Source organism: Ranitomeya imitator, chromosome 3 (genome assembly GCF_032444005.1).
Source record: "Ranitomeya imitator isolate aRanImi1 chromosome 3, aRanImi1.pri, whole genome shotgun sequence".
NCBI lineage: Eukaryota > Metazoa > Chordata > Amphibia > Anura > Dendrobatidae > Ranitomeya > Ranitomeya imitator.
The window spans coordinates 443,806,340-443,833,977 of record NC_091284.1 but is presented as its reverse complement, the minus strand read 5'-3'; the positions used below and the strand labels follow the sequence as shown (position 1 = coordinate 443,833,977).

General features: G+C 45.5%; 1 protein-coding gene across 1 annotated transcript in view; it reads left to right on the top strand.

Moving 5' to 3' along the window:
• LOC138670215 (multidrug and toxin extrusion protein 1-like) overlaps nt 1-27,638 on the top strand; it is a 269,225-nt gene that overhangs the window by 199,569 nt on the left and 42,018 nt on the right. Inside the window, exons 12-13 of the mRNA XM_069757362.1 lie at nt 17,846-17,921; nt 18,218-18,287. Coding sequence (XP_069613463.1) covers nt 17,846-17,921; nt 18,218-18,287 — 146 coding nt within the window. The remainder of the gene's footprint in view (nt 1-17,845; nt 17,922-18,217; nt 18,288-27,638) is intronic.

Sequence of the window (27,638 nt, the reverse complement as noted above, 5' to 3'; positions counted from 1 at the left end):
CACACACACATAATAACAAGACAATACTAGCGCATGGCCGTGCGGTCATGCGCAGTTTATATAGGAGCAGCACAGGAAGTGGCCACAGCACTTTTGCCCTTCTAGGACCTGCCAAGAGGACCAATGGAATGTGCTGCAGAGCCTGAGCACATGACCCTCGATCTCCAACGGGAGACCTTACGCTGGGCATGCTCAGTACAAGCAGACAAGGACTTAGTCCCAGAGAAGTCCGCTCGCTGCTGACCAGTACTGACTTTAATGGCAGAGACTGGAGAAGCAGCACTAACTCTCTGAACAGAGTGAGAATGAGCAAGACGCTGGGACCGACGTCCTTGCTGAGCAGGCTCCACTGCGGCTGGACAAGAATGGGAGACCGCAGCGGAAGTGGCTCGAGATTCCCCCAGTGCAGAAGCGGGAACTCGACCCCTAACATTACCCCCCCTCCTAGGGCCCCCCCCTCCTTGGGCCTCGCTACGTTCAAAGGCAGCAATGAGCTGCGGAGCCCGAATGTGCTCCACAGGCTCCCAGGTTCTATCCTCTGGACCATGACCCTTCCAATCCACCAAATAAAATTTTTTGCCACGTACCACCTTGCTTCCCACAATAGCATTCACCTCAAATTCATCCGTGGATGAACCCGATGTCCCAGCAGATGACTCAGAAAACCGAGACAAGCGAACGGGCTTTAAGAGGGAAACGTGAAAGGTATCGGTGATACCAAGGCGTGGAGGAATGGCCAAACGGTAAACCACAGGGTTGACCTGTTCCAGAACTTTAAACGGGCCAATGTAGCGAGGAGCAAACTTAGTGGACTCAACTCGCAGCCTGATGTTACGGGCGGAGAGCCACACTAAGTCGCCGGGAGCAAAGACCGGAGCGGGGCGCCGGTGTGTATCAGCCGAAACCCTCATTCTCTCCTTGGAGGCCCGGATAGCATCCTGTGTGCGGTCCCAGATGTCACGTGCCTCCACCGCCCAGTCTGCCACCCTAGAATCGGTGGAGGACACGGGCATGGGCACAGGGACACGCGGATGCTGGCCGTAATTAAGGAGAAAAGGAGTTTGACCAGTGGAATCGGCTACGGCGTTGTTCAGGGCAAATTCCGCCCAAGGTAGCAAAGATGCCCAGTCATCCTGCCTAGCAGAGACGAAATGTCGCAAATATGTCACCAGAGTCTGGTTGGTTCTCTCCACCAACCCATTCGTCTCGGGATGGTAAGCAGAGGAGAGGTTTAACTCTATGCTGAGTAAACGGCAGAGCTCTCTCCAAAACCGAGATGCGAACTGGGGACCCCGATCGCTGACAATTTTATCAGGCATACCATGCAAACGGAAAACGTGTTTAACGAACAACACCGCCAAGGCCCGTGCTGAGGGTAACCGAGGAAGCGGCACCAAATGCACCATCTTAGAGAAATGGTCAGTGACAACCCAAATAATGGAGCAGCCACGCGACTTGGGTAGACCCACCACAAAGTCCATTCCGACCATCTCCCAGGGCCTGTCTGCCACCGGTAGAGGGTAAAGCAACCCAGCAGGCCGTTGCCGAGGAGACCGATTCTGGGCGCAAGAAACGCACGCCTGAATGTAGTCCCTGACATCTCGGGCCATATGCGGCCACCAGTATGTTCTCGCCAAAAGCTCTGATGTCCTCTTGGTCCCAAAATGCCCCCCCACTCTGGAGGAGTGAGCCCAAGAGAGAACCTCCGGTCGCAAGTTAGCTGGCACGAAAGTCTTGCCCGGGGGCACAGACTCTAGCGAAACCGGAGCTACAGTTCTCAGGCTCTCAGAAGGGACAATAAGCCGAGGCTCCTCCTCCTCCTCCTCAGATGACACTACGGAGCGGGAGAGAGCGTCGGCACGAACGTTCTTCTCCCCGGAGAGAAAATGGAGAGTAAAATGGAACCGGGAGAAGAACAGGGACCATCTAGCCTGGCGAGAATTCAGCCGCTGGGCCGTCTGTATATACACCAAGTTCTTGTGGTCAGTGAAGACTTGGAAGGGAAAGCGAGCTCCCTCCAAGAGGTGTCTCCACTCTGAAAAAGCCAACTTCATGGCTAGCAACTCCCTGTCCCCGATGGAATAATTCCTCTCCGCTGGTGTGAAGGTCTTGGAGAAGAAGAAGCAAGGATGCTTCCGACCTTGAGCATCCTTTTGGAAAAGGACTGCTCCAGCACCAACGGATGAGGCATCCACCTCCAAGATGAATGGTTTATCTACATCGGGGCGATGTAGGATGGGAGCGCTAGCGAAGTGTGACTTAATCGAGAGAAAGGCCTTGGAGACCTCCTCTGACCACAACTTGGGATTTGCTCCCTTCTTGGTGAGGGCGACCAAGGGAGCTACCAAAGTTGAGAAGTGTGGAATGAACTGGCGATAATAATTAATGAACCCCATAAAGCGCTGCACCGCTTTAAGAGAATGGGGTTCCTGCCAGTCCATTACAGCCTGTAGCTTGGCAGGATCCATAGCCAAACCCTGGGCAGAAATGATATATCCAAGGAAAGGCAAGGACTCCTGCTCAAACACACACTTCTCCAACTTAGCGTAGAGGGAGTTTGCCCGTAAGAGGTCGAAGACTTTGCGAACATCTCTCCGATGGGAGTCTATATCTGGAGAGTAGATGAGAATGTCATCCAGATAGACTACGACCGAGGTGGTGAGCATATCCCGAAAGATGTCGTTCACAAAGTCTTGGAAAACGGCTGGGGCATTACAGAGCCCAAAGGGCATCACTAGATATTCATAGTGCCCATCCCTGGTGTTAAAAGCCGTCTTCCATTCATCCCCCTCACGGATGCGAATCAGGTTGTAAGCACCCCGCAGATCTAACTTTGTAAATACCTTTGCTCCCCGTAGCCTATCAAAGAGCTCAGATATCAGGGGTAATGGGTACTTGTTCTTAACGGTAATGGCGTTAAGACCCCTGTAGTCGATGCATGGACGTAAGTCTCCAGTCTTCTTCTGTACGAAGAAGAACCCAGCCCCTGCCGGTGACACTGACTTCCTAATGAATCCTCTTGCCAGATTCTCCTGAATATACTGGGACATTGCCTCCGTCTCCGGGAGAGATAACGGGTAGACTCGACCCCGGGGAGGCTCAGCACCAGGCAAGAGGTCAATAGGACAGTCATAGGGGCGGTGAGGCGGAAGGGTCTCCGCAGCTCTTTTGGAGAACACGTCTGCATGGGACCAATAGTGCTTGGGGAGAGAGGAAAGATCTGCGGGTACCTGTGTAGTAGCAACCTGAACGCACTCCCTCTGACATCTACCCTCACAGGATTTACTCCATCCCAAAATTCTCCCAGAGGACCACTCAATATGAGGAGAATGGTAGCGAAGCCATGGCATCCCCAACAGGACCTCATCAATTCCCTCAGGAATGACTAATAGGGAGATTATCTCCTGATGTGATGGAGACACAGATAGGGTGAAAGGAATGGTTTGGTGGGTAATCTGTGAAGGTAGTGTTGACCCATTTACCACTCGAACGGTCACTGGCTGGGCGAGCATCACCAAGGGTATTGCGTGACGCTGGGCAAAGGCGGAGGACATAAAGTTACCCTCTGCCCCAGAGTCCAAGCATAGCTCGACCGTGAGAGTGGATGGGCCTATGGTAATTGTCCCCTTGAAGGACAACTTTGAGGCAAACGTCGCCGTGTCTAGTGTACCTCCTCCAACTGCCACTAGACGCTGACGTTTCCCCGACCGCTGAGGACTCTTGGAGGCAAGACGTCCTGACTGCTGGCAAACATGACGAACCTTATGTGCACGAGCGGACTGAGACTTGGATCCCGCTCGTGTCACCTCCAAGGTCTCATGTGACTCAGATGCCTGGACTGGAGATTTCAAAGGTTTGGCGAAGGTAGGAGCCAGCCGAAACCTCTGCCTACACTGGGCTCGTTCCAACCTCCGCTCGTTAAAACGGAGGTCTATACGAGTAGAAATAGATATTAACTCCTCCAGTGTGGCAGGAATCTCCCTAGTGGCCAGAGCGTCCTTAACATGGTCAGCCAGGCCCCTCCAGAATATGGGGATAAGGGCTTTATCCGACCACTCCAGCTCGGAAGCTAAAGTACGGAATCGGACGGAAAAATGGCTGACCAAGGACTCACCCTGAGTTAATGCCAGTAGTTGGAGCGCTGTATCATGGGTGAGTTGAGGTCCTAGAAAGACCTTTTTCAGCGTGCCCAGAAACAACGGAGCACTCTGCACCACATGATCATCACGCTCCCACAGCGGCGTAGCCCACTCCAACGCCCTGCCCGACAATAGCGAGACAATAAATCCCACCTTAGCCCGCTCTGTAGGAAAACGTGCAGCCAGGAGCTCGAGATGGATAGAGCACTGGCTCACGAATCCACGACAATGTTTGCTCTCTCCAGCAAACTTGTCAGGTAGTGGGAGACGGGATAAAGTCGGAGCAGGGGTGGCAGTGGACAAACTGGCTGCGGCTACACTTGCAGCCTGCACAGCTACAGCAGTGACATCCACAGCTGAGGTTGTACGCTCAAGAGCCGCCAACCTTCCCTCCAGCTGCTGGATGTACCGCTGTAAACGCTGGTCGTCCGCCATTTTACTAGCCAGACCCTGGCGCTAGTATTCTGTTAGGACTGGCGGAACGCACCAAGACAGATGATAAAGGTGCGTTCGCAGTCCGGGGTCCACCGTGCAGGTGGAGACCTGCTGCTAGTAATTGGCAGACAATATGGCGGTACACTAAAGTATACACGCGTGGGTTAAACCTCACCCAGCGTGAAGAAAGCGATCCTGTTAACTCACAGGACCGCAGTACCGCACTAGAGCGCGAGCAAGTGGTCAGCGGACTTAACCCCAGAAGGGATTGAAGCCCGATTAGACCCTTGCTGGCGTAACACCGCAACTGGGTGTGTAGAGAACCTTAGGACAAATATGTGCACAAGAGTGCGAGCGATGCCGCACTAACGGACGCCACTAACCACCCAGACTCGGTTATGGAAAGCGCAAGGCAAGCGCACGGCGCCGTACTGGCAGGCACAGCTATAGGACGCTGAGATGTGTGTATCGTGTAGATGGCAAGTCGGGCGCTAGATAGCTACCATCATCCGCGAACAGTCAACAACACTAGGGAGGGATATTTAGGAGCTTTCATCCTTCGACATACATCCATCTACACACACACATAATAACAAGACAATACTAGCGCATGGCCGTGCGGTCATGCGCAGTTTATATAGGAGCAGCACAGGAAGTGGCCACAGCACTTTTGCCCTTCTAGGACCTGCCAAGAGGACCAATGGAATGTGCTGCAGAGCCTGAGCACATGACCCTCGATCTCCAACGGGAGACCTTACGCTGGGCATGCTCAGTACAAGCAGACAAGGACTTAGTCCCAGAGAAGTCCGCTCGCTGCTGACCAGTACTGACTTTAATGGCAGAGACTGGAGAAGCAGCACTAACTCTCTGAACAGAGTGAGAATGAGCAAGACGCTGGGACCGACGTCCTTGCTGAGCAGGCTCCACTGCGGCTGGACAAGAATGGGAGACCGCAGCGGAAGTGGCTCGAGATTCCCCCAGTGCAGAAGCGGGAACTCGACCCCTAACAGAAGGCAATTTAGACAAGGGTACCAAATGGACCATCTTAGAGAAGCGATCACAGACCACCCAAATAACTGACATCTTTTGAGAGACGGGAAGATCTGAAATAAAATCCATAGAGATATGTGTCCAAGGCCTCTTCGGGACCGGCAAGGGCAAAAGCAACCCACTGGCACGAGAACAGCAGGGCTTAGCCCGAACACAAATCCCACAGGACTGCACAAAAGTACGCACATCCCGCGACAGAGATGGCCACCAAAAGGATCTAGCCACTAACTCTCTGGTACCAAAGATTCCAGGATGACCAGCCAACACCGAACAATGAACCTCAGAGATAACTTTATTCGTCCACCTATCAGGGACAAACAGTTTCTCCGCTGGGCAACGATCAGGTTTATTAGCCTGAAATTTTTGCAGCACCCGCCGCAAATCAGGGGAGATGGCAGACACAATTACTCCCTCTTTGAGGATACCCGCCGGCTCAGATACACCCGGAGAGTCGGGCACAAAACTCCTAGACAGAGCATCCGCCTTCACATTTTTAGAGCCTGGAAGGTATGAAATCACAAAGTCAAAACGGGCAAAAAACAACGACCAACGAGCTTGTCTAGGATTCAACCGTTTGGCGGACTCGAGATAAGTCAAGTTCTTATGATCAGTCAAGACCACCACGCGATGCTTAGCTCCTTCAAGCCAATGACGCCACTCCTCGAATGCCCACTTCATGGCCAGCAACTCTCGATTGCCAACATCATAATTTCGCTCAGCAGGCGAAAACTTCCTGGAAAAGAAGGCGCATGGTTTCATCACCGAGCAATCAGAACTTCTCTGCGACAAAACAGCCCCTGCTCCAATCTCAGAAGCATCAACCTCGACCTGGAATGGAAGCGAAACATCTGGTTGACACAACACAGGGGCAGAAGAAAAACGACGCTTCAACTCTTGAAAAGCTTCCACCGCAGCAGAAGACCAATTGACCAAATCAGCACCTTTCTTGGTCAAATCGGTCAATGGTTTAGCAATACTAGAAAAATTGCAGATGAAGCGACGATAAAAATTAGCAAAGCCCAGGAACTTTTGCAGACTTTTCAGAGATGTCGGCTGAGTCCAATTATGGATGGCTTGGACCTTAACAGGGTCCATCTCGATAGTAGAAGGGGAAAAGATGAACCCCAAAAATGAAACCTTCTGAACACCAAAGAGACACTTTGATCCCTTCACAAACAAAGAATTAGCACGCAGGACCTGAAACACCGTTCTGACCTGCTTCACATGAGACTCCCAATCATCCGAGAAGATCAAAATGTCATCTAAGTACACAATCAGGAATTTATCCAGGTACTCTCGGAAGATGTCATGCATAAAGGACTGAAACACTGATGGAGCATTGGCAAGTCCGAATGGCATTACTAGATACTCAAAATGGCCCTCGGGCGTATTAAATGCAGTTTTCCACTCATCGCCTCGCTTAATACGCACAAGATTATACGCACCACGAAGATCTATCTTGGTGAACCAACTAGCCCCCTTAATCCGAGCAAACAAATCAGATAACAATTGCAAGGGGTACTGAAATTTAACCGTGATCTTATTTAGAAGGCGGTAATCTATACAAGGTCTCAGTGAACCATCCTTCTTGGCTACAAAAAAGAACCCTGCTCCTAATGGCGACGATGACGGGCGAATATGCCCCTACTCCAAAGACTCCTTCACATAACTCCGCATAGCGGCGTGCTCTGGCACAGATAAATTAAACAGTCGACCTTTTGGGAATTTACTACCAGGAATCAAATCGATAGCACAATCACAATCCCTATGCGGAGGTAGGGTATCGGACTTGGGCTCATCAAATAAATCCCGGTAATCAGACAAGAACTCAGGAACCTCAGAAGGGGTGGATGACGAAATAGTCAGAAATGGGACATCACCATGTACCCCCTGACAACCCCAGCTGGATACAGACATGGATTTCCAATCTAATACTGGATTATGGACTTGTAGCCATGGCAACCCCAACACGACCACATCATGCAGATTATGCAACACCAGAAAGCGAATAACCTCCTGATGTGCAGGAGCCATGCACATGGTCAGCTGGGTCCAGTACTGAGGCTTATTCTCTTGGCCAAAGGCGTAGCATCAATTCCTCTCAATGGAATAGGACACTGCAAGGGCTCCAAGAAAAACCCACAACGCCTAGCATACTCCAAGTCCATCAAATTCAGAGCAGCGCCTGAGTCCACAAATGCCATGACAGAATACGATGACAAAGAGCAGATCAAGGTAACAGACAGAAGAAATTTTGACTGTACCGTACCCATGGTGGCAGACCTAGCGAACCGCTTAGTGCGCTTAGGACAATCAGAGATAGCATGAGTGGAATCACCACAGTAGAAACACAGCCCATTCAGACGTCTGTGTTCTTGCCGCTCAACTCTGGTCAAAGTCCTATCGCACTGCATAGGCTCAGGTTTAAGCTCAGGTAATACCGCCAAATGGTGCACAGATTTACGCTCGCGCAAGCGTCGACCGATCTGAATGGCAAAGACATAGACTCATTCAGACCAGCAGGCATAGGAAATCCCACCATGACATCCTTAAGGGCTTCAGAGAGACCTTTTCTGAAAATAGCTGCGAGCGCACCTTCATTCCACTGAGTGAGTACGGACCACTTTCTAAATTTCTGACAATATACCTCTATTTCATCCTGACCCTGACACAGAGCCAGCAAATTCTTCTCTGCCTGATCCACAGAATTAGGCTCATCGTACAGCAATCCGAGCGCCAGGAAAAATGCATCAATATTACTTAATGCAGGATCTCCTGACGCAAGAGAAAATGCCCAGTCCTGAGGGTCGCCACACAAAAAAGAAATAACGATCCTAACTTGTTGAACTGGGTCACCAGAGGAGCGAGGTTTCAAAGCCAGAAATAGTTCACAATTATTTTTGAAACTCAGAAATTTAGTTCTATCTCCAAAAAACAAATCAGGAATAGGAATTCTCGGTTCTAACATAGAATTCTGAACCACAAAGTCTTGAATACTTTGTACTCTTGCCTTGAGCTGATCCACACATGAAGACAGACCTTTAATGTCCATTGCTACACCTGTGTCCTGAACCACCCAAATGTCTAGGGGAAAAAAAAGGCAAAACACAGTGCAAAGAGAGAAAAAAATGGTCTCAGAACTTCTTTTTTCCCTCTATTGGGAATCATTAGTACTTTTGGCCTCCAGTACTGTTATGAAAGGTAATTCAGTACCACAATGGACATAGAGGTCAGCGCACATACAGTGACCTGGCAATAACCCAAAAAACAAGAACGAGCTCTGAGACGTGGGAACTCTGTTGACCGCAATCCCTAATCCTCTCCAACCACACTAAAGGCAGCCGTGGATTGCGCCTAACGCTCCCTATGCAACTCGGCACGGCCTGAGAAACTAGCTAGCCTGAAGATAGAAAATAAGCCTACCTTGCCTCAGAGAAATACCCTAAAGGAAAAGGCAGCCCCCACATATAATGACTGTGAGTTAAGATGAAAAGACAAACGTAGAGATGAAATAGATTTAGCAAAGTGAGGCCCAACTTTCTGAACAGAGCGAGGATAGGAAAGGTAACTTTGCGGTCAACACAAAACCCTACAAATACCACGCAAAGGGGGCAAAAAGACCCTCCGTACCGAACTAACGGCACGGAGGTACACCCTCTGCGTCCCAGAGCTTCCAGCAAGCAGAAAAAAACAAATTGACAAGCTGGACAGAAAAAAACAGCAAACAAATAGCAAAGAGGAACTTAGCTATGCAGAGCAGCAGGCCACAGGAACGATCCAGGAGGAAACAGGTCCAATACTAGAACATTGACTGGAGGCCAGGATCAAAGCACTAGGTGGAGTTAAATAGAGCAGCACCTAACGACTTCACCACATCACCTGAGGAAGGAAACTCAGAAGCCGCAGTACCACTTTCCTCCACCAACGGAAGCTCACAGAGAGAACCAGCCGAAGTACCACTTGTGACCACAGGAGGGAGCTCTGCCACAGAATTCACAACACGTAGTATATTGCCCAGCCATGTAGTATATTGCCCAGCCACGTAGTATATTGCCCAGCTACATAGTATATTGCCCAGCTACGTAGTATATTGCCCAGCCACGTAGTATATTGTCCAGCCACGTAGTATATTGCCTAGTCACGTAGTATATTGCCCAGCTACGTAGTATATTGCACAGCGATGTAGTATACAGCACAGAGCCATGTAGTATACAGCACAGACACGTAGTATATTGCCCAGCCACGTAGTATATTGCCCATCTATGTAGTATATTGCCCAGTCACGTAGTATATTGCCCAGCCACATAGTATATTGCCCAGCCACATAGTATATTGCCCAGTCACATAGTATATTGCCCCAGTCATGTAGTATACAGCATAGAGCCACGTAGTATATTGCCCAGCCAAGTAGTATATTGCCCAGTCACGTAGTATATTGCCTAGTGACGTAGTATATTGCACAGCGACGTAGTATACAGCACAGAGCCACGTAGTATATTGCCCAGCCACGTAGTATATTGCCCAGCCACGTAGTATACAGCACAGCCTCATAGTATACTGCCCAGTCACGTAGTATATTGGCCAGTCACATAGTATATTGCCCAGTCACGTAGTATATTGCCCAGCCACGTAGTATATTGCACAGCGACGTAGTATACAGCACAGAGCCACGTAGTATACAGCACAGCCACGTAGTATATTGCCCAGTCACGTAGTATATTGCCCAGTCACATAGTATATTGCCCAGTCACGTAGTATATTGCCCAGCGACGTAGTATATTGCACAGCGACGTAGTATACAGCACAGAGCCACGTAGTATACAGCACAGCCACGTAGTATATTGCCCAGTCACGTAGTATATTGCCCAGACACGTATGTAACAGGTTAAAAAAGAGTTAAAATAAAAAATAAACATATACTCACCTTCCGAGGGAGCCCTTGTAATCCTGTCGCCTGTGTGCGGTGCACGCGGCAGCTTCCGGTCCCAGGGTTGGATGAGCGCAGGACCTGTGATGACGTCGTGGTCACATGACCGAGACGTCATGGAAGGTCCTTCTCGCATACCATCCTTGGCTCCAGAACCTGCCGCTTGCACTGCCGAGGAGAGGACGCGACGTTGGAGGGTGGGAATAACCTTTTTTTTATTATTATTATTTGTAACATTAGATCTTTTTACTATTGATACTGCATACACATCATCAATAGTAAAAAGTTGGTCACACAGGGTTAATAGCTGTGTTAATGGAGTGCGTTACACCGCAGTCCATTAACGCTGGCATTAACCCTGTGTGATGGCTGACTGGTGGGGAGTATGGAGCAGGCACTGACTGCGGGGAGGAAGGAGCGGCCATTTTTCCGCCGGACTGTGCCGGTCGCTGATTGGTCGTGGCTGTTTTGCCGTGACCAATCAGCGACTTGGATTTCCATGACAGACAGAGGCCGTGACCAATGAATATCCATGACAGTAAGACAGACAGAAAGGCAGACAGACAGACGGAAGTGACCCTTAGACAATTATATAGTAGCTATTTATAGAAATTGCACTTACATTATAGGGACACATGTTTTAAAGGAGTTGTACACTACTGCCTCTTATTTATGGACACATGGAGGTGAAATTAAAAAAAATACATACCTCCTAGACTGGCTTTGGTGCTCCATATTTAGCACTGCATTCCCCACTTTTCCTCAGGCGACAACATCCGACAGTCGTAATGGGAGCACTGCAACCTATCAGAGTTTATTCCATTAGGATGAAATGAGACACTGCAGCACTTACATGAAACCGCCACCAAATATTGAAGCCAAGAGACCAGTTTTGATGCAGCACTGAGGACAGAGGAGTGGTGCCGGATCGGGCATTGAGTGTCATTTTTGTCTTTTATTTTTAACCTCTCTGAGCCCATTAACAAGGAGATGGTAGTGGACAACTTATCAATAATAATAATAATAATAAGCATTTTATTTCTATAACGCCAACATATTCTGCAGCATTTTAAATTTTAGGGGCGACTTGTACAATGAGAGACATTACAGAATAAAAATAATCGCATAAATCAACAGATACCAAGAGGAGTGCGAGCCCTGCTCGAAAGCTTACAATCTAAGAGGAAATAGGGGAGACACAAAAGGTGGATGGTAACAATTGCTTGTAATGTATGGTCCAACCATCAATGTAATAAATAGGGAAATAGACTGTTGATGTAATGCTGCAAGAAGAGGTCTATTGAGGGCTATTAACCCCTTCACCCCAAAGCCTGTTTTCACCTAAGTGACAGGGCCAATTTTTACAATTCTGACCACTGTCACTTTATGAGGTCATAACTCTGAAACGCTTCAACGGATCCTGGTGATTCTGACACTGTTTTCTCGTGACATATTGTACTTCATGATAGTGGTAAAACTTCTTCGATATGACTTGCATTTATTTGTGAAAAAAACAAAAATTTGTCGGAAATTATGAAAACTTAGCAATTTTCAAACTCTTAGTTTTTATGCCCTTAAATTAGAGAGTTATATCACATAATATAGTTAATAAACAACATTTCCCACATGTCTGCTTTACATCAGCACAATTTTGGAAACATAATTTTTTTTTGTTAGGACGTTATAAGGGTTAAAAGTTGACCAGCAATTTCTCATTTTTGCAACAAAATTTGCAAAACCATTTTTTTACGGACCACCTCACACTTGAAGTGACTTTGAGGGGTCTATATGACAGAAAATGCCCAAAAGTGACACCATTCTAAAAACTGCACCCCTCAAGGTACTCAAAACCACATTCAAAAAGTTTATTAACCCTTCAGGTGCTTCACAGGAATTTTTTGAATGTTTAAAAAAATTGAACATTTAACTTTTTTTTTCACAAAATTTTTACTTCAGGTCCAATTTGTTTCATTTTACCAAGGGTAACAGGAGAAATTAGACCACAAAAGTCGTTGTACAATTTGTCCTGAGTACGCCGATACCCCATATGTGGGGGTAAACCACTGTTTGGGCACATGGCAGAGCTCGGAAGGGAAGAAGCGCCATTTGACTTTTCAATGCAAGATTTGCTGGAATTGAGATCGGAGCCCATGTCATGATTGGAGAGCCCCTGATGTGACTAAACAGTGGAAACCCCCACAAGTGACACCATTTTGGAAAGTAGACCCCCTAAGGAACTAATCTAGATGTGTGGTGAGCACTTTGAACCTCCAAGTGCTTCACAGAAGTTTATAATGTAGAGCCGTAAAAAAAAATTTATATTAATTTTCACAAAAAATGATCTTTTTGCCCCAAATTTTTTATTTTCCCAAGGGTAACAGGATAAATTGGACCCCAAAAGTTGTTGTGCAATTTGTCCTGAGTACGTCGATACTTCATATATGGGGATAAACCACTGTTTGAGCGCATGGCAGAGCTCGGAAGGGAAGGAGTGCCATTTGACTTTTCAATGCAAAATTGGCTGGAATTGAGATCGGACGCCATGTCACATTTGGAGAGCCCCTGACGTGCCTTAACAGTGGAAACCCCCCACAAGTGACCCCATTTTGGAAAGAAGACCCCCTAAGGAACTTATCTAGATGTGTGGTGAGCACTTTTAACCCCCAATTGTTTCACTAAAGTTTAGAATGTAGCATTGTGAAAATTAAAAAATCATTTTTTCTTTCCACAAAATGATGTTTTAGCCCGCAATTTTTTTTCCCCCAAGGGTAACAGGAGAAATTGGACCACAAATGTTATTGTCCAATTTGTCCTGAGTACGCTGATATCCCACATGTGGGGGGGAACCACCGTTTGAGTGCATGGCAGAGCTCGGAAGGGAAGGAGCACCGTTTGAAACGCAGACTTAGATGGAATGGACTGCAGGTGTCATGTTGCATTTGCAGAGCCCCTGATGTACCTAAGCAGTAGAAACCCACCACAAGTGACCCCATATTGGAAACTAGACCCCCCAAGGAACTTATCTAGATGTTTTGTGAGAGCTTTGAACCAACAAGTGTTTCACTACAGTTTATAACGCAGAGCCGTGAAAATAAAAAAAAAATTTTTTTCCACGAAAATGATATTTTATCCCCTATGTTTTTATTTTCCCAAGGGTAACAGGACAAATTGGACCCGAAAAGTTGTTGTCCAACTTGCCCTGAGAACGCTGATACCCCATATGTTGGGGGGAACCACTGTTTGGGTGCACGGCAGAGCTCGGAAGGGAAGGAGCGCCATTTGAAATGCAGACTTAGATGGATTGGTCTGCAGGCGTCATGTTGCATTTGCAGAGCCCCTGATGTACCTAAACAGTAGAAACCCCCCACAAGTGACCCCATTTTGGAAACTAGACCCCCCAAGGAACTTATCTAGATGTGTTGGGAGAGCTTTGAACCAACAAGTGTTTCACTACAGTTTATAACGCAGAGCCGTGAAAATAAAAAATATTTTTTTTTCCACGAAAATGATATTTTATCCCCTATGTTTTTATTTTCCCAAGGGTAACAGGACAAATTGGACCCCAAAAGTTGTTGTCCAACTTGTCCTGAGAACGCTGATACCCCATATGTTGGGGGGAACCACTGTTTGGGCACACAGGAGAACTCGGAAGGGAAGGAGCCCTGTTTTACTTTTTCAAAGCAGAATTGGCTGGAATTGAGATCGGACGCCATGTCGCGTTTGGAGAGCCCCTGATGTGCCTAAACAGTGGAAACCCCCAATTATAACTGAAACCCTAACCCCAACCCTAACCCTAGCCCTAACCCTAGCCCTAGCCCTAACCCTAGCCCTAACCTTAACCCTAATCCCAACCCTAGCCCTAACCCTAGCCCTAACCCTAGCCCTAACCCTAATGGGAAAAAGGAAATAAATACATTTTTTTACATTTTATTATTTTTCCCTAACTAAGGGGGTGATGAAGGGGGGTTTGATTTACTTTTATAGCGTTTTTTTGGCGGATTTTTATGATTGGCAGCCGTCACACACTAAAAGACGCTTTTTATTGCAAAAAATAGTTTTTGCATCACCACATTTTGAGAGCTATAATTTATCCATATTTTGGCCCACAGAGTCATATGAGGTCATGTTTTTTGCGGGACGAGTTGACGTTTTTATTGGTAACATTTTCGGGCAGATGACATTTTTTGATCGCTTTTTATTCCGATTTTTGGGAGGCAGAATGAACGAAAACCAGCAATTCCTGAATTTCTTTTAGGGGGGCGTTTATACCGTTCCACGTGTGGTAAAATGGATAAAGCAGTTTTATTCTTCAGGTCAGTACAATTACAGCGATACCTCATTTATGTAATTTTTTTATGTTTTGGCGCTTTTACACAATAAAAACTATTTTATGATAAAAAAATAATTGTTTTTGCATCGCATTATTCTGAGAGCTATAACTTTTTTATTTTTCTGCTGATGATGCTGTATGGCGGCTTTTTTTTTGCGGGACAAGACATTTTCAGCGGTACCATGGTTATTTATATCCGTCGTTTTGATCGCGTGTTATTCCACTTTTTGTTCGCCTGTATGATAATAAAGCAATGTTTTTTGCCTTGTTTTTTATTTTATTTTTTGCGGTGTTCACTGAAGGGGTTAACTAGTGGGATAGTTTTATAGAGCGGGTCGTTACGGACGCGGCGATACCAAATATGTGTACAATTATTGTTTTGTTTTTTTTTACATAAATAAATGGATTTATTGGGAAATGTTTTTTTTATTTGGGGATTTTTTTTTATTTATTTTTTTTTACACATTCTATTTTTTTTTTTTTAACTTTCTAACATTGTCCCAGGGTGGGACATCTCTGTATTAGATCAGATCGTTGATCTGACACTGTGCATAGCACACTGTCAGATCAACGATCTGACATGCAGTTTAGCTGACTTTCCAGCGCCTGCTCTCAGCAGGCGCCGGCTAGCCAGGTCACTTCATGACCCGGAAGGAGTCCGGCGGCCATCTTGGATCCGGGGACTCCTTCCGGGTCACCGGAGCAACGCGATCTCATTGTGTTGCTCCGGTGGGAGAGCGCAGGGAGCCCCCGTCCCTGCGCGATCCCCCTCTATGCCGCTGTCACTACTGACAGCGGCATCAGAGGGGTTAAATGCCCGCGATCGGCGATAGCGCCGATCGTGGGCATTGCTGCGGGGTGTCAGCTGTGATATACAGCTGACACCCGCACCCGATCACCGCGGCGCTCAGCGCGAGACCGCGGTGATCGGTGCGCCGTACTAGTACTGCTGCTGGCACAAATGCAGTGCCGGCAGCGCAGTACTAGTACGGCGCATGGCGCGAAGGGGTTAACCAGGATACGAGGGTCCTGGTTTTCAAGTAAATGTTGTATGGGTAAAACAGGGATAGTTAGATAAAATTGTTGAGGCGATAGGAAAGTCTAAAGAAATGTGTTTTTAGGTAACATCCAAACTGTGGGCATTGGGGATTAATCAAAATGTCCTGGGTAATGCATTCCAAAGAATTGGTGCAGCTCATGAGAAGTCTTGGAGGTGGGACTGGGAGGATGTTAATCTTATGTTATTAGCAGAACAGAGGGCACAAGTAGGGTGGTAGACTGAGATGAGGGAGGAGAAGTAGGGTGGAGCACTTTGTGGATGAGAGTAATGAGTTTACATTGAACTGATGGGCAACCAGTGCAATGAGTGGCACAGGGTAGAGGCATCGCTGTAGCAGTTGGTCAGGAGTATGATCCTGGCTGCTGTAATCAGGATGGATTGGAGACGGGAGAGTTTAGTAAGAGGGAGACCGATTAGTAACAAACAGTCAATCCATGCATGTGTTGTGGCTGTCGAACAGCCGCGAGACATGCAGCCACAGGGGCTCGAACATATTTTTCGAGCACACCGTAGACCACCAACAGGTCATGTTTTCAGTATTTCTTTAGTATTTCACAGGTGTTAATTGCATCACCTGCACAGGCAATAATTCCATCACCTGTGCAATACTAAGGAAATCCTGAAAACATGACCCGTTGGTTGCTCTTGAGGACCGGACTTGGGGAACACTGCCATAGACACTCGGTTAGCACACGAGCATGCTCAGACAATACCTTATCCAAGCATGTTTTCTCCTCACTAAGGCTGGTTTCACACTTGCGTTTTCATCTGCAGTGTTTTTACCGCAAAAAAACGCATGCTTTTTTTCCCTATCTTTAACATTAAAAACGCATGCGTTTTTTTGTATACGCGTTTGGTCGCATTTATGAACGCATGCGTTTTTTTCTGAATGCGTTCATTTGCAGAAATGCAACATGTAATTTTTGCTGCGTTTTTTTGCCGCAAAAAAACCTATTGATGTCTATGTAAACGCATGCGTTTTTAAGCACATGCGTTTGTTTGCGTTAAAAACGCATGCGTTTTTATTAGAAAAAAAAAACAGAAAACACACTAATATGCCACCCCCCACCATAAAGGTGATAAAGGGATCCTAACCCTAACCCTAAAGGGATCCTAATCCTAACCCTAAAGGGATCCTAATCCTATCCCTAACCCTATCCCTAACCCTACCCCTAACCCTAAAGGGATCCTAACCCTAACCCTACCCCTAACCCTATCCCTAAAGGGATCCTAACCCTACCCCTAACCCTAATCCCGTTAGGGTTAGGGTTAGGATCCCTTTAGGCTTAAGGTTAGGGGTAGGGTTAGGGTTAGGGTTAGGATCCCTTTAGGGTTAGGGTTATGACCCCTAACCCTAACTATTTCTGTTTATAGTGGGTTTTTTTACTTTATTTTGATGATTGGCAGCTGTCACACATTTCTCAGCATGCGTTTAAAAAACGCAAACGCATGAAAAAACGCATGTAAACGCATCAAAACACCGCGTTTTTTTCACCGCATGCACAAACGCATGCGTCAAAAAAACGCAACGTTTGCACGCGTTTACATGCGTTTTTTCACCATGCGTTTTTTTTTTAAACGCATGCGTTTTGAAACGCAAGTGTGAAACCAGCCTAATATGTTTCAACAATTTGAAAGATACAACATTGCCCCTATTACATGATATCTCCTGTCATACTTGGATAGAGTAGTAAGCTTCCATGTCTGATAAAGCCATATACATTTGCCTTCCACTGGAGCTGCACATAAGTCATATGAAAACCACTTGCATCCACTGGGGCTACATTTGAGGTTTAAAGTATTTTCTAGAAATGATTCCTAGAAAGCAAATTGTAGCAGGTGAAATAATCTATCACCAAGCTGTGCTGGCTTATGCATGATGTCAATATCTTTATTCTTCACAGCTATTTTCATCATTGTAGACGTAATTGTGCTTGCTGCCCTGAAGAATATATTTTCATATGCATTTACCAGTGATGGGTAAGTGACGGTTTATTGCAACGTCATAATATAAAAATATAAGAGAAATGAAAAGTTCCATGAATTTAATTAAAAATGATCTGATTGCTTTGGATAGAATGACTTGATTAAGAATGTCTAGATGTAAAGGAAAGAAAAGAAGAGGAAATGGTAAAAGGTACGATTGGTAAGCAATGGTTGTCTGGTAGCTTGGACTTCTGCAGATTGTATGAGTAGGAACATTTATGTAATATGCTCAATTAGCAGTGAATATGTCATAGGCTCATTAACAGAATATTTTTTCTTTCTTTTTCTAGAGAAATAGCTATTCTTGTATCTGACGTTATACCTATATATCTTGTATTCCACCTGTTTGAATGTGTGGCTGTAAGTAAAAGAAACATTTTTTTCCTAATTTCAACCTATATATCGTATTTTGAAGGAAAATTAAAAAATGGGAATTGCAGCAAATTGTGCCAAGTAATATTTCCTTTTCTTCCCATGTATTATTATAACAGCTTGGTGGTATGCTTATTGATATGCCTATGGTCTATATAGGCTGACAGATCTGCTTTACCATCACCCATTCTATTGCATTCCTGTTATCTATGTGAATGAGTATGATTTCACTGAAATTGCTCTTAATTAGCATATAATATTTAATAAAATGTTGGACATTTGGCAAGGGTATTTTTTATGTTTCCTCACAATTTTTGTGTACAGTTTCTACCATCAAAAATTTATCTGTGTGTCCTTTTGTTATTTGCAGAGATTTTAAAATAACAATTTATGAGAAATTCTTTACATATACTATGTACAGCTCTGGCAAAAATTAAGAGACCACCACATCAAAACCCTGTCATGGGCAGCCCAATCTCCAGACCTGAACCCCATGAAAACCTCTGGAATGTAATCAAGAGGAAGATCGATAGTCACGAGCCATCAAACAAAGAAGAACTGCTTTACATTTTTGCGCCAGAAGCAGTGTGAAAGACTGGTGGAAAGCATGGCAAGACGCATGAAAGCTGTGATTAAAAATCATGGTTATTCCACAAAATATTGATTTCTCAACTCTTCCTGAGTTAAAACATTAGTATTGTTTCTAAATGATTATGATCTTGTTTTCTTTGCATTATTTGAGGTCTGAAAGCACTGGTTATTTTTTATTTTGAAAATTTTTCTTTGTCAGAAAACAAAATGCTAAATTTATTGCTTGGAAATTTGGAGACATGTTGTCAGAAGTTTATAGAATAAAAGAACAATTTACATTTTACTCAAAAATATACCTATAAAGAGAAAAATCAGACAAACTGAACATTTTGCAGTGGTCTCTTAAATTTTGCCAGAGCTGTATATGTACTATTTGTAGATTGTGAGCCTTCGCGGGCAGGGTCCTCTCTCATCCTGTACCAGTTATGACTTGTATTGTTTAAGATTATTGTACTTGTTTTTATTATGTATACTCCTCCTTACATGTAAAGCGCCATGGAATAAATGGCACTATAAAAATAAATAATAATAATAATAATTTGTATGGCTATTTTTGTTAGCTCCAATATTAGCTCTTAGTCTGTTATACAGCACTAAAGCAAACATTATTTAAGTCCAACACTGCCTGGTTCAAAATAAATGGCAAATGAGCAAATGTAAATATGATGGTTCCTACAGGTTTATCTACTGCCTCATCTTCTCCATTTGTCCCTGATGTCTCTGCACAGAATTCAAATAACGACTGCCTCCCAAATTCCTCGCCTTTTTCAGTGGCAGCAACACAGTGCCACTCACTAAGGTGACTCTGTTGGCTCTAATGGCAGTCCATCTTGCTAATATGTGTGCATATAATACATCTACAAGGAGAAAAAGGTACACCAATAGGAAACAATCTTGGCACACCCAAAAAATGTAAAAGTTTAATTTTTATTCATATCAAAATGTAACATGTAAACATGTAAGGGAAAAACAGACAAAATAAAAACACCTAAAACTGCATTAAAGGGTTATCCTGGTTACCGGCATCGTTGGTCGCTGGAGAGCTGTCTGTGTGACAGCTCTCCAGCGACCAAACAGCGACGCTGCAGCTATCGGCATCGTTGTCGGTATCGCTGCAGCGTCGCTGAGTGTGAAGGTACCTTTACTGAGATGCTTGGTTCAGTTTTGAAAACAAGCTGTTTGCAGAACTAGCAGTTCTCTGAATGCTGAGCTCTTTATAACCTAATCCACGTCACTGATTGACAGCTTTCTGTGTACACTGTGCAAAAACAGAAAGCTGACAATCAGTGGCAAGGGCATGGTTGGACTGCTTGGCAGAAGACAATTAGCTGTTTTTGTTCAGACCCAAAGTCAGATTTCCGGTTCACCAGTGAGGTCGAATTAGGAGATTAGCCCTTCAAATAACGAGGGCTTGGAGAAAACAATGCACACTTGTGAGAAAAACAATTCTGTTTATTCCACTGTGAATACTTCTTCTTATACCATTTTCAAACAGTGTCACACATGCAGCCCCCCTGTTACCCAGGTCATCATTATGACTTTATTTATCATGAACCCATAACAGAGATTTTGCAGAACCTCAAAACATTGTAAATGAGATAAGAAAACATAAAATCCTTGACTTTGAGACTAGAAAGCAGGGTAATACTAAGCAAAATGCAGAACAGAGAGGAAAAACATCTACCTTCTTTATCAATTTCCCCCTTTTGTAAATAGTATAACATTTGCCAAAGGGTAAATTGGTATCCACAACATAGCTACTGTTTCATGGGTCTAGTACCCATGAGGGGGCTTCCTACCTGCTTCTCCCATCCAACCTCAGTGTGGACGACCAACTTAACTGTAAGCAGTTGTTATCTTGGGTCAATAATGCACTATGGATGGTTCAGCATTAGGTCTCTTGACACATACGCTATTCAATAGCTTGGGTAATACATAGATCAGCATTTTTACGGTTAAATAAAGCAAAAAACAAAACAATAAAATTTGCATGCAAGTCTGTATAATGCCAGAAATCCAACTCACTAGGCCCTTAAACCAGTTGGCTGGATTTAACCCCTTCCCGACCCATGACGCCATGTATGCGTCATGAAAGTCGGTGCCAATCCGACCCATGACGCCTATGTTGCATCATGGAAAGATCGCGTCCCTGCAGATCGGGTGAAAGGGTTAACTCCCATTTCACCCGATCTGCAGGGACAGGGGGAGTGGTACTTCAGCCCAGGGGGGGTGGCTTCACCCCCCCGTGGCTACAATCGCTCTGATTGGCTGTTGAAAGTGAAACTGCCAATCAGAGCGATTCGTAATATTTCACCTATTATAACTGTTGAAATATTACAATCCAGCCATGGCTGATGCTGCAATATCATCGGCCATGGCTGGAAACACTAATGTGCCCCCACCCCACCCCACCGATCGCCCCCCCAGCCCTCCGATCTGTCCGGTACACTGCTCCGGCTCCCCTCCGTCCTGTGCTCCGCTCCCCCCGTGCTCTTGTCCGCTCACCCCCGTGCTCCAATCACCCCCCCGTGCTCCAATCACCCCCCCTGCAATCCGATCCACCCCCCCCGTGCTCCGTTCCACCCCCCGTGCTCCGTTCCACCCCCCCGTGCTCCGTTCCACACCCCCCGTGCTCCGTTCCACCCCTCCCGCACTCCGATCCACCCCCCCGTGCTCCCCCCCACCCCATCATACTTACCGATCCTGCCGGGGCCCGTCCGTCTTCTCCCTGGGCGCCGCCATCTTCCAAAATGGCGGGCGCATGCGCAGTGCGCCCGCCGAATCTGCCAGCCGGCAGATTCGTTCCAAAGTGCATTTTGATCACTGAGATATAATCTATCACAGTGATCAAAATAAAAAAAATAATAAATCACCCCCCTCCCTTTGTCACCCCCATAGGTAGGGACAATAAAAAAATAAAGAATTTTTTTTTTCCACTAATGTTAGAATAGGGTTAGGGTTAGGGCTAGGGTAAGGGTTAGGGCTAGGGTTAGGGTTAGGGCTAGGGTTAGGGTTAGAGTATCGGTATGTGCACACGTATTCTGGTCCTCTGCGGATTTTTCCGCTGCGGATTTGATAAATCCGCAGTGCTAAACCGCTGCGGATTTATGGCGGATTTACCGCGTTTTTTCTGCGCATTTCACTGCGGTTTTACAACTGCGATTTTCTATTGGAGCAGTTGTAAAACCGCTGCGGAATCCGCAGAAAGAAGTGACATGCTGCGGAATGTAAACCGCTGCGTTTCCGTGCAGTTTTTCTGAAGCATGTGCACAGCGATTTTTGTTTCCCATAGGTTTACATTGAACTGTAAACTCATGGGAAACTGTTGCGGATCCGCAGCGTTTTCCGCAGCGTGTGCACATACCTTTAGAATTAGGCTATGTGCACACGGTGCGGATTTGGCTGCGGATCCGCAGCGGATTGGCCGCTGCGGATTCGCATCAGTGTTCCATCAGGTTTACAGTTCCATGTAAACCTATGGAAAACTAAATCCGCTGTGCCCATGTTGCGGAAAATACAGCGCGGAAACGCTGCGTTGTATTTTCCGCAGCATGTCAATTCTTTGTGCGGATTCCGCAGCGTTTTACACCTGTTCCTCAATAGGAATCCGCAGGTGAAATCCGCACAAAAAACACTGGAAATCCGCGGAAAATCCGCAGGTAAAACGCAGTGCCTTTTACCCGCGGATTTTTCAAAAATGATGCTGAAAAATCTCACACGAATCCGCAACGTGGGCACATAGCCTTAGGGTTAGGGTTGGAATTAGGGTTATGGCTACAGTTGGGATTAGGGTTAGGGGTGTGGGGGGGTTAGTGTTGGAGGTAGAATTGAGGGGTTTCCACTGTTTAGGCACATCAGGGGTCTCCAAACGCAACATGGCGCCACCATTGATTCCAGCCAATCTTGTATTCAAAAAGTCAAATGGTGCTCCCTCAATTCCTGGGGTCCAAATTTTCCTGTTACCCTTGTGAAAATAAAAAAATGCTTGCTAAAACATCATTTTTGAGGAAAGAAAAATGATTTTTTATTTTCACGGCTCTGCGTTGTAAACGTCTGTGAAGCACTTGGGGGTTCAAAGTGCTCACCACATATCTAGATAAGTTCCTTTCGGGGTCTAGTTTCCAAAATGGGGTCATTTGTGGGGGGTTTCTACTGTTTAGCCACATCAGGGGCTCTGCAAACGCAACGTGACGCCCGCAGAGCATTCCATCAAAGTCTGCATTTCAAAACGTCACTACTTCAATTCCGAGCCCCGGCATGTGCCCAAACAGTAGTTTACCCCCACAAATGGGGTATCACCGTACTCAGGAGAAACTGGACAACAAATATTGGGGTCAAATTTATCCTGTTACCCTTGGGAAAATTAAAAAATTCTGGGCTAAATAATTATTTTTGAGGAAAGAAAACGTATTTATTATTTTCACGGCTCTGCATTATAAACTTCTGTGAAGCACTTGGGGGTTCAAAGTGCTCACCACACATCTAGATAAGTTCCTTTCGGGGTCTAGTTTCCAAAATGGGGTCACTTGTGGGGGGTTTCTACTGTTTAGCCACATCAGGTGCTCTGCAAACGCAACGTGATGCCCACAGAGCATTCCATCAAAGTCTGCATTTCAAAACGTCACTACTTCACTTCCGAGCCCCGGCATGTGCCAAAACAGTGGTTTACCCCCACATATGGGGTATCAGCGTACTCAGGAGAAACTGGACAACAACATTTGGGGTCAAATTTCTCCTGTTACCCTTGGGAAAATAAAAAATTGCAGGCTAAAAGATCATTTTTGAGAAAATAATTTTTTTTTTTAATTTTCATGGCTCTGCGTTATAAACTTCTGCGAAGCACTTGGGGGTTCAAAGTCCTCACCACACATCTAGATTAGTTCCGTTGGGGGTCTAGTTTCCAAAATGGGGTCATTTGTGGGGGATCTCCAATGTTTAGGCACACAGGGGCTCTCCAAACGTGACATGGTGTCCGCTAATGATTGGAGCTAATTTTCCATTTAAAAAGCCAAATGCCGTGCCTTCCCTTCCGAGCCCTGCCGTGCGCCCAAACAGTGGTTTACCCCCACATATGGGGTATCAGTGTACTCAGGACAAACTGGACAACAACATTTGGGGTCCAATTTCTCCTATTACCCTTGGCAAAATAGGAAATTCCAGGCTAAAAAATCATTTTTGAGGAAAGAAAAATTATTTTTTATTTTCATGGCTCTGCGTTATAAACTTCTGTGAAGCACCTGGGGGTTTAAAGTGCTCAATATGCATCTAGATAAGTTCCTGGGGGGTCTAGTTTCCAAAATGGGGTCACTTGTGGGGGAGCTCCAATGTTTAGGCACACAGGGGCTCTCCAAACGCGACATGGTGTCCGCTAACAATTGGAGCTAATTTTCCATTCAAAAAGTCAAATGGCGCGCCTTCCCTTCCGAGCCCTGCCGTGTGCCCAAACAGTGGTTTACCCCCACATATGAAGTATCGGCGTACTCGGGAGAAATTGCCCAACACATTTTATGATCCATTTTATCCTATTGCCCATGTGAAAATGAAAAAATTGAGGCGAAAAGAATTTTGTGAAAAAAAAGTACTTTTTCATTTTTACAGATCAATTTGTGAAGCACCTGAGGGTTTAAAGTGCTCACTAGGCATCTAGATAAGTTCCTTGGGGGGGTCTAGTTTCCAAAATGGGGTCACTTGTGGGGGAGCGCCAAAGTTTATGCACACAGGGGCTCTCCAAACGCGACATGGTGTCCGCTAATGATGGAGATAATTTTTCATTCAAAAAGTCAAATGGCGCTCCTTCCCTTCCGAGCTTTACCATGTGCCCAAACAGTGGTTTACCCCCACATGTGAGGTATTGGTGTACTCAGGAGAAATTGTCCAACAAATTTTAGGATCCATTTTATCCTGTTGCCCATGTGAAAATGAAAAAATTGAGGCTAAAATAATTTTTTTGTGAAAAAAAGTACTTTTTAATTTTTAAGGATCAATTTATGAAGCACCTTGGGGTTCAAAGTGCTCACTATGCATCTAGATAAGTTCCTTGGGGCGTCTAGTTTCCAAAATGGGGTCACTTGTGGGGGAGCTCCAAATTTTTAGGCACGCGGGGGCTCTCCAAACGTGACATGGTGTCCGCTAAAGAGTGGAGCCAATTTTTCATTCAAAAAGTCAAATGGCGCTCCTTCCCTTCCAAGCCCTGCCGTGCGCCCAAACAGTGGTTTACCCCCACATATGGGGTATCAGCGTACTCAGGACAAATTGGACAACAACTTTCGTGGTTCAGTTTCTCCTTTTACCATTGGGAAAATAAAAAAATTGTTGCTAAAAGATAATTTTTGTGACTAAAAAGTTAAATGTTCATTTTTTCCTTCCATGTTGCTTCTGCTGCTGTGAAGTACCTGAAGGGTTAATAAACTTCTTGAATGTGGTTTTGAGTACCTTGAGGGGTGCATTTTTTAGAATGGTGTCACTTTTGGGTATTTTCAGCCATATAGACCCCTCAAACTGACTTCAAATGTGAGGTGGTCCCTAAAAAAAATGGTTTTGTAAATTTCGTTGTAAAAATGAGAAATCGCTGGTCAAATTTTAACCCTTATAACTTCCTAGCAAAAAAAAATTTTGTTTCCAAAATTGTGCTGATGTAAAGTATACATGTGGGAAATGTTATTTATTAACTATTTTGTGTCACATAACTCTCTGGTTTAACAGAATAAAAATTCAAAATGTGAAAATTGCGACATTTTCAAAATTTTCTCCAAATTTCCGTTTTTATCACAAATAAACACAGAATTTATTGACCTAAATTTACCACTAACATGAAGCCCAATATGTCACGAAAAAACAATCTCAGAACCGCTAGGATCCGTTGAAGCGTTCCTGAGTTATTATCTCATAAAGGGACACTGGTCAGAATTGCAAAAAACGGCAAGGTCTTTAAGGTCAAAATAGGCTGGGTCATGAAGGGGTTAAGAAGGAGAATATATTACCCCACCAGGAGTCTCTTAGGTAGTCTTATATTTAACTCAAACCAGGAATTAGTGACCCATCCGCCTATAGTCAATGATGCAGATATATCACGAGGCACATCTTAGATTGAGTCCAGGTTTCATTGTGTATGTGTCATGCTGCAGCTGTGCAGGTAACTGCAACTTCCACTAGATGGCAATGGAGTGGAAGGACAGTAAGAAGTCTGCAAGGGCAGACCTGCAGTGCTGCAGCGAAGGTACCACCAGGTGGCAGTATGATAGTCAAACAAGCCGAGTCAGAACCTAGATGTCACGCAGTACAAAGGGAAAAAACAAGAACAGAGTCAGTGGAGAACCAAAGGGTCAATACCAGACAAAAGACAGAAGTACCAGGGACCAGAGGCAAAGTCAAGTCAGAGTCAAAGCCGAGTCAAACACCGTGAAGACCAAAAGCAATCAGGAAACTAAGACAGGATGGGCAGGGAAGGAAGAATACACATGGGCAAGGTCAGAAAGCGCAGCAGGACTAATCAGGGTACTACAAGAGTCAGATACTCATGCTGTAGGCAGAAAATATAACTGACACCACGTGCAGAATGCAGCGGAGCTAAATAGAAAACCTGAACCCAGAATGATTCAGAGCAAAGTTAACCCTTGACATGATCAGCCTGGGAAAAGGGCAGACAGGACCCAAAACCCAGACTGGATCATGACAGTACCATCCTCTAAAGGGGGGGCCACTGGACCCCCAGGTTTTCCAGGATAATGTGCATGAAACGCCTGAACCAGACGATCAGCATGGCAGGAACATGCCGGAAACCAAGATTGCTCCTCAGGACCGTAACCCCTCCAATGGACCAAGTACTGAAGCGAACCCTCTGAGTTTCGACAATCCGTTCAACTTCATACTCAGTCTGACCTTCCGCCGAGACAGGAGGCAGAGGGAATGGCGACCCACCAGAGGAAGGTACACATGGCTTAAGAAGGGACTTATGGAATAAATTGGGGATCCGAAGCGAAGGAAGTAAGCGTAAACGGAATGCAACTGAGTTGACAACCTCAATAACCTCGTAAGGACCAATAAACTTAGGTCCCAGTTTAACAGAAGGAACCTTCAGACATACGTTCATGGTAGACAACCACACCTTGTCTCCCACCAGCAACTTAGGTCCCACAGATCATCGCTTATCAGCAAAATGTTTTTGTTTGCCCTGAGCCACCCCAATGTTCCTCTGAACTTCTCCCCACAACTCATCCAACCGTTGAACTGCCACATCAGCCGCTGGACACCCTGAATCCAGCCTGGAAAATTCATCAAAATGGGGGTGAAAACCATAATTACAGAAAAACAGAGAAGTACCAGTGGACTGATTAACCCGATTATTGAATGCGAATTCAGCCAACGGCAGTGAGAAGCACCAATCATCTTGCCGAGACGTGGCAAGACACTGCAACATTTGTTCAAGTGACTGTTGGTTCTCTCACTCTGCCAGTTAGTTTCATGATAGTAGGCCGAGGAGAAGGTCAAATCAATACCCAGTCTCTTAGGCTGCCGTCACACAAGCAGTATTTGGTCAGTATTTTACATCAGTATTTGTAAGCACAAACCAGAAGTGGAACAATTAGATGAAAAGTATATTAGAAACATATGCACCACTTCTGCATTTATCACCCACTCCTGGGTTTGGCTTGCAAATACTGATGTAAAATACTGACCAAATACTGCTAGTGTGACGGCAGCCTTACAGAAAGGCCTCCAGAACTTGGACACAAATTGTACCCCTCTATC